The sequence below is a fragment of the Pongo pygmaeus genome, chromosome 10 (genome assembly GCF_028885625.2).
Source record: "Pongo pygmaeus isolate AG05252 chromosome 10, NHGRI_mPonPyg2-v2.0_pri, whole genome shotgun sequence".
Taxonomy (NCBI): Eukaryota; Metazoa; Chordata; class Mammalia; order Primates; family Hominidae; genus Pongo; species Pongo pygmaeus.
This window is the reverse complement of record NC_072383.2, coordinates 60,507,784-60,526,002: the sequence shown is the minus strand read 5'-3', so window position 1 is coordinate 60,526,002 and position 18,219 is coordinate 60,507,784. Positions and strand designations below refer to the sequence as shown.

At 35.4% G+C, this 18,219-nt stretch overlaps 1 protein-coding gene across 7 annotated transcripts in view; it reads right to left on the bottom strand.

Annotated features, from left to right (window-relative positions):
- Window positions 1-18,219, bottom strand: part of MON2 (MON2 homolog, regulator of endosome-to-Golgi trafficking) — a 137,079-nt gene that overhangs the window by 17,421 nt on the left and 101,439 nt on the right. For 6 of the 7 annotated variants that reach the window (XM_054444098.2, XM_054444099.2, XM_054444101.2 and 3 more), the window contains 4 exons: window positions 15,354-15,544; window positions 8,453-8,513; window positions 6,517-6,640; window positions 1,540-1,747 (listed from right to left, as the gene is read on the bottom strand). In XM_054444098.2, the coding sequence (XP_054300073.1) occupies window positions 1,540-1,747; window positions 6,517-6,640; window positions 8,453-8,513; window positions 15,354-15,544 (584 nt within the window). Of the gene's footprint in view, window positions 1-1,539; window positions 1,748-6,516; window positions 6,641-8,452; window positions 8,514-15,353; window positions 15,545-18,219 lie in introns of those variants that run through there. The other variant, XM_054444103.1, reaches the window with a different exon arrangement.

Below are 18,219 nucleotides of genomic sequence, written 5' to 3'. Positions count from 1 at the left end.
TAAGACTTTCTAATACTATGTCAGGGTACTATTTCAAGACTTCCTATTGTAAGCATTGAAGTATTTTATTGTGTTGCAATGTAGCTTTTTAGAAAACAATTAAATGATACTGAAACAAACACAGAATGATACAATATAACTTCATAGGACAATTATAAATAAGGCCCAATTTAAAGGTAGTAGTTAAAAAGTAAAGACTTAGAACATTAAAAAATAAAGTGAAAGTTTCCTTCTGAAATCAAATAATATTTTACAATATATAAATATGTTCTAACAATATTCCACTCAAAACAACCTTATTACCACATTTCCAAGTATACTTCAGAAATCAATTTTCAATCATGCCCATAACCAAATTACTAACATCTGTCTTTGGAGTGTTTTTGTGTATAAATTTGAGTATAAGGAGTTATAATTTAAGTTCTAGAAATTCAAAATACACTGGATCCTAAAAGAAGAAATACAAATAGCTAATATGCATTGGTAATTAAAAAATGAAAGCAAAGTAAAATATGACTATTTTTTATTCATCAAATTAGAAAAAGATAAATGATAAACTGGCAAATAATTTAAAAATGCTAAAAATTGAGGAAAGGGACATTCACACATTCCTGGGAGAATGTAAATTGGTATAAATCTCTGTTGGGAAATTTGGTTAATGCATATCAAAAGCTATAAAATGTCTGTGTCTTTTGACAGGTCAGTTCCAACTTCAGAAATTTATTATAAGTAAATTAAAATGTGCACAAAGATTTAACGCTGGTGATTTGCCTCTCCAATCCTACCTTATGAGACAAGAACAATGATTTTTGTCTTTCCTGACTTTGATAACTTTGCTTTCCCATGTTATTTTCTGTTTGCTTCATTAGTTATGCCTTGAACTCTAATTTCTACATTAAAAAAGTAGATTTGCAAACCTAACCCTAATTTATGACTGTATCCTTTGTTGAATTCTGGTCTGTACTCCAACTCTGATTAGCCTTGGCTGACCAGAAAAGCCTAGTGCCCCTTCCACTGACACAGGCTGAACAGATGAGAAATAAATCAGTTTAGGTCCATGGGCTTAATTAAGCAGATTGGATGAAAAGAAGACCTAAGATCAGGCTAGCTGACACAGAGAGAAACCTGCAAATGACTGTAAAACAACTAGGATATTCCTAAAATATGATTTATGATTTTCACTTTAGAGAAATAATATCATGTGCTCATAGAGATCCACAAGTCCTTATCCAGAAATCTCTGGAAGAAGATATATTTTGGAATTCAGTTTATTTTTTTTAATTCAAAAAGGTAATTTGGTACCTATGTATCATATGTTACATAATCTCCATGAGGGATCTAAAAATGCACCCCATAATAAAACATGTTAATAAATCTGCAGGAAAACCTGTGAATATTTACACCATATGGGATAAATAAGATTATAAACAACTTCAGCTTAGTTCAGATCACTTACAAAAACACTTGCTTTTCAGAGTTTTCCTTGTTATCAACAATTAGTACAATACATTTATTTCTTTAATAAAATGAAATATATACCTTGGAAGAGGGCATTTACCACTTAATCTTTCATCCTCTATATAGCGATGTAGTACATCTTGGGACCTCTTTAAGAGCACTGAGAGTGCCATTCGTGAGATGTAGCCTTCTTGAGGTGTTGTGACTTTATTACTGAAGGAAAACTGGAGTAATGTTTCAAAACACATTTTAGAAAATTCCTCTCTCAAACGAATATCAATCTCTGCTTCTGTAAAATTAACAAATTTTGATGGTTAATAAAAGTTAAATCAATGAGCTTTAATGATAACAATGCTTAGCAAACTAGGAATAGAGAGAAATTCCTCAATCTGGTGAAAGGCACCTAGAACAACCTATAGCTAATAGCATACATATAGTGAAATTGTGTTTGTGTGTGTGTGTGTATGTAGAGAGAAACAAATTCCCCCTCACAAGATCAAAAACAAGGCAAGATCCTCATCACTTCTATTCAACATATTTCTTGATTTGGTCTTTCTATACCATAAAACAGCACTATAAAATATACTTCACAATAGTTTTTCATGTGGTCAAACTTGCAGCAATCTCTTTTTGTCTGTTTTTCCCTCTCCTAGCAACTTCTTTCCTGGAACGTGACCTCTGCTCCAGTCTGGCAGTTGCTCTCTAGACATGCTGTTCTGTTATATCCTGAAACTAGTCTTTGCCATCACCCTGGAAATTGTTTCATTCGTTTTTTTTTTTTTTTGAGACGGAGTCTCATCTTGTTGCCCAGGCAGGAGTGCAGTGGTGTAATCTCGGCTCACTGCAACCTCTGCCTCCTGGGTTCAAGCAATTCTCCTGCCTCAGCCTCCTGAACAGCTGGGACTACAGGCACATGCCACCACACCCAGCTAATTTTTTGTATTTTTAGTAGAGACAGTGTTTCACTGTGTTAGCCAGGATGGTCTCGATTTCCTGACCTCGTGATCCGCCCGCCTTGGCCTCCCAAGTGCTGGGATTACAGGCGTGAGCCATGGCACTCAGCTTCATGCCTTATTTTTCCTTGGTTTACTACTTTGCTTTTACAGAGCATATTTTGAAGTAGCTTCCTAAGAAATAATCAATGAGAAGTAAAACTTTTGAGCGCATGTACCTCCGAAAATGTCATATATTATGGTACTCAAAAATGTACCCTGCAGCATCAGCATTACCAGAGAACTTGTTAGAAATGTAAATTCACATGCCGCCCAGTCTTACTGAATCAGAAATTCAGGGGGTACTACTCAGCAATTGCTTATCCTCTGGTTGATTATGATGCATGCTGAAATTGGAGAATTACTGTTTTACACTCATACTTGGCCAACAGTATGAGTTTTAACATGGAGCTTCCATGTTAAAAGTCCTTTCCATTCACAACCCTAAAACCACTGCTTCAATGTCTTTTAGCATCCAATACTGCCTCTGAGAATTCCACTGTCTGTTTTTGTTTTTGTTTTTGTTTTTTTTGAGACAGGGTCTTCACTCTGTCACCCAGGCTGGAGTGCAGTGGCGTGATCTCAGCTTACTGCAACCTCCGCCTCCCAGGTTCAAGTGATCCTCCCACCTCAGACTCCCGAGTAGCTGGGATTACAGGCATGCACCACCACACCTGGCTAATTTTTGTATTTTTTTTTTTTTTTAGTAGAGACAGGGTTTCACTGTGTTGGCCAGGATAGTCTCGAACTCTTGACTTCAAGTGATCCACCCGTCTCAGCCTCCCAACGTGCTGGGATTACAGGCATGAGCCACTGTGCCTGGCCTCCAATGTCTTTTATACTGAACTTTTTTTTTTCTTTCTGAAATCTTTTAGGGTCTTCTCTTTATCCCAGGTATTCTGATATTTCATAATGACAGGCCTGATTGTGGGTCTTTTTTCTTTCACTGTTTTTGATACTATTTTTAATCTGGAAGTTTTGTTCTTCAGTTCTTCAGTTTATTTTCTTTGATAATTCCTTCTCCTAGATTTTCTTTGTTCTCTGTCAGATGTTAGGCTCCCTGGATTCATTTTACTTCTCCTTTCAACCTTTCACTGAACTTGTCAACACATCTTTAGTTTCTATGAGTTCTTTCTTGTCTTGTTTTTTTGTTTTTGAGACAGAGTCTCTAGTCTGTCACCCAGGCTGGAGTGCAGTGGCGTGATCACAGCTCATTGCAGCCTTGTTCTCCTGGGCTCAGGTGATCCTCCCACCTCAGCTTCCCAAGTAACTGGGACTACAGTCATGAACTACCTCGCCCAGCTAATATTTGTATTTTTTGTAGGGATGGGGTTTTGCCATGTTGCCCAGGCTTGTCTCAAACTCCTGGGCTCAAGTGATCCTCCTGCCTCAGCCTCCCGAATGCTGGGAATACAGGCCTGAGCCACCGTGCCCAGCCTTCTTTCTTTTTCTACTGCTCCTTTTATACAGCATTTTTTAAATTGTTCTTTTATCTCTTTGATCATCCTAAGTGGTTTTATGTTTTCAGTGACTCTGCATTTTATCTGTTTCCTTCCAATTTCTTTTACTTCCTCTTCATTTGTTTTGGTCTTTCTCTTTTGTGTTAGAGAATTTCCTCAAATGTCTGTGAGCTCTGACTATCAGATCATACTTAAAAGCAAAAGGCCAATCATCACTGGAACCTCTGTGTTTACAGGTTGGCCTTGTTTAGCAAAGAACAGTTTTGTATGTATATGTTTAAGGAAAACTCCAAGTTTTTTTTTTTTTTTTTAAATGAAAACTACAAACTTTATTTTTCAACATAAGCTCAATCAAGTTCAAGACACTTTTGTAAGCGATGATACCAGCCATTTAGTTTATCCGTAAAAAACTGAGGTCCTGGGAATTTAACCATGTCAATGCTATCTTTTTTACATTATTGACTGAAGAAAAAGGCTGTCCTTCAATGGTATTTTAAGATCCGAAACAAAAAGAAAACAAAAGGAGCCAAATTACAACTGTAAAGTGGATGCCTAATGATTTCCCGTTGAAACTCTTACAAAATTGCTCTTGTCTGATGAGAGGAATGAGCAGGAGCATTGTTGTGGTGGTGAAGGACTCTCACGTGAAGCTTCCCAGGTGTTGGAAAACTCCAAGTGAATGCTGAGAAGACGTGTCATATGGCAAAGTCACTGTAAGAATGTCCATGCACCTTTCTTGTCTTGGTAAATTTAATACCATACATAGCAAGATATATTATCAGAAAACTGCCAGTAAAAGTATACTTGGTAACTCAACAGCCCTTATTTAACTTTGAACATTTATACCTAATTGTGAATATTGTTCTTAATGTGTATTTTATTAAAAATTAAATTTTTTCACATACTCTTAATAATAAAAAGTTGGCTGCGTTAAGATAAGCGGGCTTTAAAATTTTCCCTGAGATTCTCATGTTTGCTAAACCCACACTTTACCAGGCCAGTTTTAAAAACTGAGCTAGAAAAAAGAACTAGTATGTGAAGTGAGCAGTATGAGAGACATCTAGTGGTCAAACTGTACACATAAATGCTCTTTAAAATGCTCAGCACAAAACAGGAGAAGCTAGTTAAGGCTCTAATAAATTCTGAGGATTAAGGATCTGCATGGCACAAATTTACAGTTTCTTTTTTCTTTTTGAGACAGTCTCGCTCTGTCGCCCAGGCTGGAGTGCAGTAGTGTGATCCCGGCTCACTGCAATCTCCACTTCCCAGATTCAAGCAATTTTCCTGCCTCAGCCTCCTGTGTAGCTGGGATAACAGACACATGCCATCACACCTGGCTAATTATTTTTAGTGGAGACAGGGTTTCACCGTATTGGCCAGGCTGGTCTTGAACTCCTGACCTTAAGTGATCTGCCCGTCTCGGCCTCCCAAAGTATAGTTTTTAAACCATATATACATATATATGAGACAAGAGTCTTGCTCTGTTGCCCAGAGTGCACTCTAAAATGCAGTGGCACAATCATAACTCTGTCACCTCCACCTCCTGGGCTCAAGCCATCCCACTTCAGCCACCCAAGTATCTAGGACTACAGGCATGTGTCACCATGCCCAGCTAATTTTAAAATCTTTTGTAGAGACAGAGGCAGTCTCACTATGCTGCCCAGGCTGGTCTCAAACTCCTGGCCTCAAGCGATCCTCCCACCTTGGGATCCCACCTAGCGATCCCAGAACGCTAGGATTATGGGCATGAATCACTGCACCTGGTTGATGCCACAGTTTAAGACTTGAGCTCAGGTTTAGAAAAAGAGAATTAATAACAAACGTAATTTATATATCAGTTCCCAATTAAGGCAGCATGATATAATGAAAAGAAGCATGAAGTTCTTTTTAAGCATGAATTTGGCCTCTAGCCCTAAGATTGTGAGCAATTTTTTCAACCTTTCTAAATCAGTTTTCTTTCCTGTAATATGGTCTTACCTATCCTCACAGAAATGTTGTGAGAAATAATATAACATTCTAGCATAGTATCTTGTACACAGTTGGCACTGAGTAAATGTTAATTCCCTTAAAAAATGTTGAGGCATCTTATTTTTTTAAATGAACTCTGTAATGTATAGTCCTGAGAAGATGGTATTAATATCTCCATTTTAAAGATTACAAAACTGAGACTCAAAAGTTAATTGACTGCTAAGTGGCAGAATATACATTCATATTTTTACATTCCTTTCCAATCTATGACTTCACAAAACTGGTAACTTGTGTCAGCCTGCAGTGACATCCATGGATTCCATAAAGTGCTTTGCAATTTAATTCTTCACAGTTTGCAATTATGATATTTAAAAAATATAGTTCAGTGTTTCTGATATATGATCAGAAACACAGTATTTCACAGAATAGAAACATGGAATAAAAACATTCTATTCCACAGAACAGTCATGTCATAACATTTCTCCTCATAAAGCTTAGTTCTATATTACAATCCTAAAAATCACCTTACCATTCTCCAGTTTACATTACCAAAATCATAGGATTAAACATTTCTATTGACAGTTTCTTCAAAAGTACTTCAATACTTTTTAATACTTAAAAAAATTAAAATAACATACCTGTAAATGAAGATGACTGAGAATGTATTGAGCCCTTGTTAAGCATTGTCATTATTTGACCAACAAATTCCTTAGGAATAAAATTGGCATAAGGTAGTATCTCATTGCTGATAAGTTGAACTACCTAAAACAATAGGGGCAAATGCAAATGTATTGTTTTCTTTGAAAGAGACTGACTAAAATAATTTCTAGAGTAAAATTTAAATTTTACTTTAAATGAAAATCAGTTAAAGAACTCTCCTTTAAAGAAGTACACAAACATTTTAATGTTAACATACAGGATGACTACTAATCTGTTTCTCTCATCTGTCCTAGTAACTTTAATACAAAATAGTCAGTACCATAACTGTTTACTATGCCAACCATTTGGATAAATGTTGATCTTCAGCATGATAACTGCAAATAGGACTCTAGAGAAAAATAGCATGTGAAATTTACCCATGTCAGAATTAAAATATTCAAAATAGGATTAAGAATAACATTTAAATCACTTTTTATAACCAAAAACTGTCAGCTGTAAGAGAAATTAAAGTTATATTCATTTTTGTCAAATAGTTTATCTCTAACATGTAGTATGTTATTTTGCCCTTTAAAGTCCACAAGAGCTTTAATACAGTAATGGCACAAAAGGCAATATTTTGTTTCCATATGATAATGCCTATGCATTTTAAATGTATATTTTATTTATGTATTTTGAAATGGAGTCTTGCTCTGTCACCCAGGCTGCAGTGCAGTGGCATGATCTTGGCTCACCGCAAGCTCCGCCTCCCGGGCTCATGCCATTCTCCTCCCTCAGCCTCCCAAGTAGCTGGGACTACACAGGCCCACCACCACGCTCAGCTAATGTTTTTTTGTATGTTTTTTTTTTCTTTTCTTTTTTAGTAGAGACGGGGTTTCACCATGTTAACTAGGATGGTCTCGATCTCCTGACCTCATGATCCACCTGCCTCCACCTCCCAAAGTGCTGAGATTACAGGTGTGAGCCACCACGCCCGGCCAAATGTATATTTTAAAGTAATGTAATTGATTTTATTTACTTAAAAGTTCCTCTATCCCACTTAAAGGAAAAAAACCTCCAAAACCCTACCATCAACAAAAAAATCCACAACCACAAGAACTGCTTATTTAAATTCCATTTATAATCCTCAAAATATATTTCTTATTTTTTTACTTATTTTTTTCACTTTTTTTTTTTTTAGAGACAAGGTCTTGCTCTGTTGCCCAGGCTGAAACACAGTAGTACAGCTGTAACTCACTGCAGCCTCCAACTCCTGAGCTCAAGTGATACTCTCACTTCAGTCTCCCGAGTAACTAGGACTACAGATGTGAACCACCATGCCCAATTAACTTAAAAAACTTTTTTTTTTTTGTAGAGATGGTGTCTTGCTATGTTACCTAGGCTGGTCTCAAACTCCTGGTCTCAAGCAATCCTCTTGCCTCAGCCTCTAAAAGCACTAGAATTACAAGTACGAGTCACGGTTCCCAGCCTCAAAATATATTATTTAAAAAACACTATTTGCTTTAAGAATTCCATAGGCTGTATATACAGCTGATTAAAAATTGAAAAATTCAAGCAACTTTCTGATTAATTTGAACCAGAAACATCTGGTATGTCAAACTGCAGAGTAAGCTCTCAAATATATGCCTCCTGAATGATGGATTTATTTCATTGAATAAACTCTTTTTAAACTTATTAAATGAACACAACTAAGTATTGGGACAACATGCACAAAGCACAAGACTGTAACAAATCTAAGGAAGTCACTTTTAAAATGCCAGTCCTTTAAATATCAACGTTTAACCTGTAAGAGTTTTAATGCTTTCAGTTTTAATCTTAACCTGTTACTTTATTCTTTCAGCAACTGTATAGTTCAAACATTTTTACTATTTGGTTTCAAAAATGGTCACAGGAAAACATTTTAAACAGCCTCCTTACCTCGACATCAATATTTTCATTTCTTTGAAACTCTTGAATAGAGAGATTATCTGGAGGTATGCTAAAAAAAAAAAAAAAAAAAAAAACACTTGATTTTTAAAGATAAACTATTCCCTGCAAATACAAACAAAATTGATAAACAGTATTCAAATGTCAAAAAATTACGTCTTCCAACCCAGGTTAGGGCATTATTATTTATTGAAAAGAGTAATATTATAAATTAAAGTTATTAGTTTAAATGACTAAGCTAATTACAAACATGATACTCTAACTACAAAAACACTAGGTCCAATCTTGAACTAAATAAAATCTGTAGAACTAAACTTCTTTCAATATTATGAATGAAAAAAACAACGAAAGGTAAAGAGCTATCATCTGCAGCAGAGCAAAAGTTACCATTGTGGTGTTACCTGAATTCACTTATATTGGTGGTTATTTAAGACAGCCTTAGTTCAGCTGCTGAATTATTCACTCAGAGACAGTCCATTAATCATTAATTTGTAATAAATACAATGGATTAAAGATCTTTACAATAAAGAGGGAAAATCTGTAAAGAAGAAGACTGATGCAGATTTTCTAAAGCAGAAAATTGTTCCAACAAGAACAAAGAAAATCAATAGTTCTGAGGAACCAAGGTGGATTCCAGACTCTGTGGCTCATAAGAGTGAACAGTAAAATGGACATAAAGTTAAAAAACAGCAAGGTACTATTTAAAAACAGTTGAGAATAGGATAGTAATAACTGTTAGAATAATGACAGCTAAAAAGTCAGACAGCCACAGTACTATGAGCTTTATTTGTATTAATCTCCCATAGCAATTCCATGTAGTAATTATTATATAATCAAGAGAAGAGGGAACCGAAACTTAGAATGCCTAGTAATATGCCCGAGAACACACTTTAAGTAAATGATGAGGCCACAATCTAAACCTAGATTTATCTGATATTTGAGCCTACATTATTCTTTTTTATGTTGTAGATGTAAAAATAGTATTAGAACATTTAGGTTTAATATACACTTCTGTATATTAAGTATAATATACAATTTTGTATATAGGAATATATGGGCATCAGACTGTGGTTTCATTGATTTGGACATTTTTCATTCAACAAATATCTACTGAGTACCAACTACTTTGCATCAGGTATTATATTCTTGGGTGTTCAAGATCTAGCTGTGAACAAGACAGACTCAGTCCATTTCTCATGGAACTTAGATTCTGGTGTCCAAGTCCCAAGCCAACTATAAATTGGTAGTAGGAAATAGACGAAAAAAACTGAAAGAAATTTACCCAAACCTGAACCAATCAGAGGAATTTCACAATCACTGCCATTAAAGCAGCTTCACAGACTATATCTGCATCTCTAGAGACAAAAGTTGTGTTTAATTTTAATTTATAACCAAGGAAGGTAAGGGTTTAGTAATATTAAAAGATTTGTGATGATGGTGGAGGTAACTAAGGATGAGTTGATTATCAACAAAAAATGAAGAGGCAAAAATAATAAAATAATATATTATTAGTGTGTATATTTATTAGTGTTTATAGAAATATACACACTAACAATATTAATACTTTTAGTGTGTATACTGTGTGCTAAGGTGTATTAGTGTGTTTATTTCAACACATTAATAATATTAATAGTGTTTGGATCATGTATCAGAAACACTGAACTAGATTTTTAAAATATCATATGATGAGGGAAGAGAGTAGCATACAAAACTAAAAACTGGATAACTAATAGTTATTTAATTTATAACCAGCAAACATATCAAAAACATCGATTGAGCTTTTAAAAATGCTGATTAACAGAATTTACCTATAAATTTTAAGGGGCAATGGTCAATACTGCAGGTTACAAATAAGCCATGTAAGATCTTAAATTCCTTAAATTTGAAAACTACAGTAATCTTTAAAAATTTTCATGAATCTTTATTTAAAATAAAAAAGCGCCTTCAAACTGCTAAAGTGTTATTTGTATTTTGTCAGTTCTCTCTGTATGACATATTAAAATTTTTGTTGCAATATAATCTACATATTATAAAATTCACTCTTTTAAAATATACAATTTAGTGTTCCTTAGTATATTCATAAAGTTGTACAACCATCACCATTTCTAATTCCAGAACATTTTGATCACCCCCCCCAAAAAATCTGTACCCATTAGCAGTCACTCTCCCTCATCTCCCTTCCCCCCAGCTCCTGGGAACCATAAATCTACTTTGTCTCTATGGATTTGTTACTCTGGATATAGCCCATAAACAAGATCATACAATATATAGCCTTTTGTGTCTAGTTTCTTCCACTTAGCATTATGTTGTAAATGTTCATCCATGTTTGAGCATGCATTAGCACTTCATTCTTTTTTATGGCTGAATAATGTTCTACTGTATGAATATATTACATTCAATTTGTCTATACATCAGTTGATAAACATTTGGGTTATTTTCACTTTTTTGCTACTATGAATAACACTGCTATGAACATTAGTGTACAAGTTTTTGTGTGAACATGTGTTTTCAATTCTTTTGCACAGTACTTTGTGATTTTTAATGTAAGGTCCACAGATTGTGTAACTTCCCACTCACCCATTGTGTCTCCTTTATAACTACCATGTTTTGGTACTCAAAGTTGGCTAAATGAATTTCTAATAGACTTCAAGTGTCTACCAAATTGCAGTCCTTGTGTTTTTCAACTTTGTCTTTTTCTTTCTCTTAAACTGTTTACTTATGCCCTCAATGACATGCAAAGGCTTTCTTTTCTGCTAGTTGATTTTATTTGTATTTTCTGTGTTATTGTATTCCCTTGCCAAAGCATCTTGCAGATCAAAAAGGTTGGGGAATATTACAGACAGAGATATGTTTATTCTTAAAGTCTTAGAGTATGTATTAATTAGGTTAAAGGATTTATAAAGGTACCAATATAAAAAATAACCAAGTATTAGTCTTATTTAAATTCATTAAGTCTTGCTATTCCAAGCAACTTTCCAAAACAATCTTCCTACTGTTCAAATACTACGATAAACTTCAGCTATAGAACACAGTACATACGTGGCATTAAGTAAAGTTTAAAATGTAAAAGTTTATGACCTCCAAAGTTATCAATTATTTAGAAAACAAAAACAAAGAGAAAACCTGTTATGAAACTGAAAATGTGCATGGTTTTTAAGTTCTCTTAACACTGCACTTTTACTATCAACTGACCAATAAAAGCTTTCAATTTGAGCCTTAAAGTATTTTTGAACTATGAAACAAAAACTAAACTGGCTTTATCCAATATAAGCTGTAAGTTAAAAAGACTGATTAAACATTCATGGACCTTTACAATTACTCCAACAAATAACTTTTCATCTTTCTTTGTTGAGACAGGCTCTCACTCTGTTGCCCAGGCTGGAGTGCAGTGGCACAGTCACAGCTCACTGCAATCTCAACCTCCTGGGCTCAAGCGATCATCCCACCTCAGCATCCCAAGTAGCTGGGACTACAGGCACATGCCACCACATCTGGCTAATTTTTAAATTTTTTTGTAGGGGCAGAGTCTCACTATGTTGCCCAGGCTGGTCTTGAACTCCTGGGCCCAAGCAATCCTCCCAACTTGGCCTCACAAAATGCTGGGATTACATACTCCGGTTGGCCTTCTTTTTGTCTTTCAAATAAAGAAAATAATGCCTAGTGATGGGAAAGGACCAGCTCACGATCAATAGAAAGTAGACAGCAAGTCAGGACCAGGTCACAGGTCTCCTGACTCTCAATCTAGGGTGTTCATCAACTACTCCATGGAGTAGAAAGCTTAAATCTGTAACTAGAATAACCATAACTTAGAATACTGATACTGTGTTACTTGAGAGCTGAATTTAGAAGCTTTATTATTTTTAGCCATTAAAAATAACTCCAAGCCTGGCAACACGGCAAAATCCCGTCTCTACAAAAAAATACAAAAACTAGCTGGGTGTGGTGGTGCACGCCTATAGTCCGAGCTACAAGGGAGGCTGAGGTGGGAGAATCACTTGAGGCCAGGAGGTCAAGGCTGCAGTGAGCCATGAACATGCGACTTCACTCCAGCCTGGGTGACAGAGCGAGACACTGTTTGAAGAAAAACAAAAACAAACAAACAAAAACCTCCAAATTTAGAGCTAAATTTCCAAGTCTCAGTCATTTAGAGTTTTGGCCTTTAGAATTTTGGTTTAAAATAATAGTTGTTTCATGGGAATTAATATGAATAATGTCACCTTTTCTAAAAGAAAGAAAAAACATTAATGACAATAATAGTGGAAACAAGCATTTTAAAGTACTTACATGCCAGGTACTATTCTAAGCATTCATTCATTTTAAGTGATTTAATCCTCACAATAACCCTGTAAGTTAGGGAGCATTATTATTGACATTTAACAGATGAGGAAAAATGAGTCCCTGAAAGGTTTAATAACTTGTCTAAAAAGTAGTACAAAGTAGTACTACTGGGATTTCAATCCAGGTAGTCTGGTTGCCAAGCCAATGCTCTTATCCGCTATGCTGGCTGCTTCTTAAGTAATGTATTTTCCAACACACCAAACATACTCAAACCTTTAAGGTAAGTAGAGCCATAATCAGGCAAAATATTTTAAATGAAATTATACTACAACTGCATTGATACAAAATTATGTAAAATACTATTATTTGGCCTTTAATTCCAGTGTCCACTTTTCTATATTAAAAAACTCTTCAGAAAACGGGATTTAATAAAATAAGAATAAAGTCCAGAAAGTGAAGAATATTTCATAAGAAATTCAAGAATAAGGAAGATGGCAGAAAAACTCTCAAGAAAAACAAAAACAAGCAAACAAAAACCTCTAAATTTAGAGCTAAAATTTTAAATGAAATTATACTACAACTGCATTAATACAAAATTATATAAAATATTATTATTTTACATAGAAAACCATTTTTTTTATATACAGGATCTTGCTATGTTGCTCAGGCTGGATTTGAACTCCTGGGCTTCAGCAATCCTCCCACCTCAGCCTCCCAAAGTAGCTGGGATTACAGGTGTGTCACCACACCTTGCTAGGGAAAGCAATACTTAAAGAAGTTTTACTCATTGCAAAAAAAAAAAAAAAAAAAAAAAGCTGATCTGAAAGCTTATTCAATTTGTTAATGGGGCATTAAGCATATATAGACAATTAGAAAATAAAAGGAAAAATTTAAATTTCTCAACCTATGTGCTTGATACAAATTAATAGTGACTCAGGCTCTTATGTCTATGAAGGAACTCAAATTTTCAGAGTTATTTTAAGGATGAAAACATAATTTGTTTGAATATAGTTTATGAGTGCCTATAATTTTTCCTTCAGAAACAGAGTATGCTTACATTGGTATCAATAACATTTCTAGAAGTGAAAAATATATAAACTACAAAACAAAGTCTGACCACTTGCAAGACAGAAATTAGGATCACCTGTAATTATTTTAAATTCTGAACTATAAGACAAACTTTTACAGGGGAAACGCAAGTTAATCTTCTGCACCCTAGAAATTTTTTTACTGAATAACTAAACCATATTAGAATAGTAAAGAAAATTTTTTTCAGTTAATTCATTCTGTTGTGGACTCAATCATTATCCATATGCCAATGTAAGTTTTTTTCTTCAAGTACATCAAATCCATAATTTAAGTGGCTTCAAACTAATAATGTTAAATGGTTATTTAGCAGTACATGGCATCATTCTACAATATCAAAAAATTACTGATGGATACAAACATTTAAAAAATTGGCCAGGCACAGTGGCTCATGCCTGTAATCCCAGCACTTTGTGAAGTCGAAGTGGGAGGATCACTTGAACCCAGGAGTTAGTTCAAGACACCTAGGCAACACAGTGAGACCCTCCATCTCTACAAAAAATTTTAAAATTAGCCAGGTGTGGTGGCGTGCACTTGTGGTCCCAGCTACTCAGGAGGCTGAGGTGAGAGGACTGCTTGAGCCTGGGAGGTCGAGGCTGCAGTGAGCTGTGATCACACCGCTGTCTGGGCAACAGAGCAAGGCTCTGTCTCAGAAAAGAATTTCACCAATGTAACACAAAGGATAATTACTTGTGCTAGAAGGATTAAACACTGCCTGGCTATTACAGCTATTACAGACAAGTCCACATTTAGTAAAAGGGCATGATTTAGATCTGTCCTGCCCAACACAACTTTCTGTGATGATGGAAATGTCCAATAATTTGCTCTACCCAGTGTGGCAGCTGCTAGTCACCCATGGCAATGAGTACTTAAAACATGCCTAGAGAGACTGAAGAAAATTTTAATTTTATTTAAAGTTTGGTTTTAATTAGTCATTTGTAACTAGCAATTGCTACTGTACTGAATAGCACAGCTCTAGATGGACCTCAGCAAATTCTTCATTCAAAAAATGTAGTCTGTGTTCCAATCATCCTACAGTAAGTAGTTCAGTGAGGGGTCGAAATAGCATCCTAAATACAAGCTTTAAATTAGATACCATACAATGAAAATTGTTAATCTTTGACAAATCTAAACATCTTAAAGAGCTGATCATTATATTGCCACTCATCCTATTCTGGTAATACACTGATTTTCTAACATTGTTTTTCTCTTGCAATGCCCAAAGGGCATCAAATTAAAAAATGAATCTTCTTAGTTTTATTAAGTTAAAATTCTTAAATATGATGCATTTGTATTGTTTTATATATAATATTCCTGTCTTATAAGCAAAAATACAAAAAGCAAAAATCTCCATTGTTCACGGATAATGTACCCAATGGATAAATGGCTAATCCAGGTGTGTTTTTAATACAATCTAGCAACCTTTATAATCAATTACTTTGTTAATGAATGAAGACAACTGTTTTTAGAGCAACTGAAGATATAATGTGCCACTTCTTGTCTTAATTTTAAAAATGAATGAGCTGACCTTTTAGTAAAGAGAAAATCTTCAAAAGTATTGGCTAGTTCTGGCCACATACTGTCAAATTTTCCAGAAGAAGCATGCTGCCGGGCAACAGGTAGCCCAATAGAAAGAACTCTGAGGAGAGAGGATACTGCTAGTTTCCATGTGCTTTCAGAAGGGCAGGAATACTTCAAACTGAGAGGAACCCTAAGAGTCTGAAAATAAAGACAGTTTAATATAAGCATTAATTAAAACATACACACACAATTTTAATTAAGAAAAACTACAGCAGAGAAAAAAATAACATAGGTATTTTCATCTTAAAAAGGATGGTATTTTCATTTAAAAAAGGATGTTATTTCGCAGAAAGGCCAATTCTCAGACGTGGTCCTCAAATACTGTCTGGAAAGATATACTTTTAAATCCTATCTCTATCTTATAAACAATGAGCCTAAATAAATAACATTTTTGAACCTCAGTTTTTCATCATCAATAATAGGGATATTATCTGAAAAGTTAAGAGAAGGAAACACAATTCTGTACCTTTTCTTAACCTGATGTTATGGAATTAGAAAATTCTGGCCGAGCGCGGTGGCTCACGCCTGTAATTGCAGCACTTTGGGAGGCCAAGGTGGGTGGATCACAAGGTCAAGAGATCAAGACCATCTGGGCCAACATGGTGAAACCTCATCTCTACTAAAAATACAAAAATTAGTTGGGTGTGGTGGCACGTGCCTATAGTCCCAGCTACTCAGGAGGCTGAGGCAGAGAATCGCTTGAACCCAGGAGGCAGGGGTTGCAGTGAGCCGAGATCCACACCACTGTACTCTAGCCTGGCGACAGAGTGAGACTCCTGTCTCAAAAAAAAAAGAAAGAAAAAGAAAATTCTGCCACAGTTATTCCAGCAAAAAATAATTTGGCTGATGTGGATATCCCATATGCAAAGGGTCAATATTGCTTATGCAGTCATCTGCCACATATATAGGTTAGACCATATAGCATAGGTGTGAAGTAGGCTATACCATCTAGGTTTGTGTAAGTACACTATGATGTTCAGACAACGATGAAACAGCCTAATGATGCATCTCTCAGAACGTATCTCGGTCCTTAAGCAGTACATGACTGTATTTTCCCACTAATGGTGAGGGAAGAGTAAACACAACATAAAATGTCAATACTTTGAAGTTGTATGTTCTATCTGTAAAATGATTTGAATTTTATATCCTACTCTAATATGTGTACTGTTTCCCTTCTATTTTTGTGTACTTTTTTCCTTCTCCAAATAGTTCAGTAAAACTGATAATTTAAGATTTGACCATTGAGGGGTACAGGAGTAGAGCGTTTGAGTTATGCACAGTGACTAGATATATAATGACTAAGTATAGTGACTTATCTTTTCAACTGATCAACTTTTGAGACGGGTGGCTTTTATTTATTAAAAGAACTAATTTGGTGGTTCAGAATGAATTTCTCTGATCACAGTTCTATCTTGCAATTAGAACACTAGATTAACCAAAACATCATAATGAACTAACACAGAGCACCACTGACAAACAGTTTTGGCATACTGTCAGGTTATTTGCATTAGAGTAAAAATTCTGCTTTTACGTAAACATTCAGGTCTAAAAGTAGAAAAATTTTCATATTTCAAGGATATAAAACCAAATATCATCATCTTCCACACGAATTATTACTGAATACTCATACAGTATACATATTAACCATTACATATTGGCATGAAATGTGCCTTCATTAACAGATAATTAGCACACCCAGAATCTATTTATCCCCTTCCCCTCCTTCCACCTCCATATAATCCATGTGCTTTGGGAGCAACTGTCTCTACTTCCAGTTTGGGAATTCAGGCAAAGAGGTGAGGAGTTGATTAAGCCAATGAATCCAATCAATTTCCCTGGCCATAATCATTGGTTCAAGAGTGGGTATGGGACCAAAGCTGATCCACTAAAAATTAATTTTAGGAACTTAAGAAGAATAGAAGTGTGTGAATGTGTGTATGCAGGAACATACACACTCTCTCTCTTCCTCTCTCTCTTCCTATTGGACATATAATCCTGTTACTGGCCTACAGCTATGAAGAGAAATGATATGGTCAATTCTTAGCAGAACTTTCTGGAGAAAGAAATGTGGTTTTTGATGATACTGCTGAACCACTGGATCAGCCAGTCATAATGCCCTTCCTCTATCTTTGAATTTTCCCATTAAGCATGCCCAAAAGTTCTCTTTATTGTTAAAGCTAGTCAGAGCCTGAGTGTATGTCATTTGCAACCAAAAGAATACTAAGTGATACAGGGCCATTTTGAGTTTACATTTTATAACTCGAGCTAAGATAAAAGAAAAGTATGGTTTGCTACTGCAATTGATATTTTATTAAAACCAAGAAAAACATTAAGCATAGCAGATCCATTCAATTTATACATTTTATTTTTAAAAATGTTTACACATCTAAACAGGAAGTGGTATACAGTATGTGCTCAGTAATTGCCTGTCACCACAAGGTTCACAATTTTGGAGAAAGAGCCTTGTCCAATTAACCACAAAACAATGTGGTAAGTGGCACCAATGAAATGGGATTATAGAAAAGAGATCATTTAACTCCTTTAAAAATACAAACTGAGTGGCTGGGCATGGTGGTTTATGCCTTTGATCCCAGCACTTTGGGAGGCTGAGGTGAGCGGATCACTTGAGGGCAAGAGTTCAAAACCTGCCTAGCCAACAAGGTGAAGCCCCGTCTCTACTAAAAATACAAAAATTAGCCAGGCGTGGTGGTGTGCACCTGTATTTCCAGCTACTCAGGGGGCTGAGGCAGGAGAATTGCTTGAACCTGGGAGGTGGAGACTGCAGTGACTGAGCCACTGCACTCCAGCCCAGG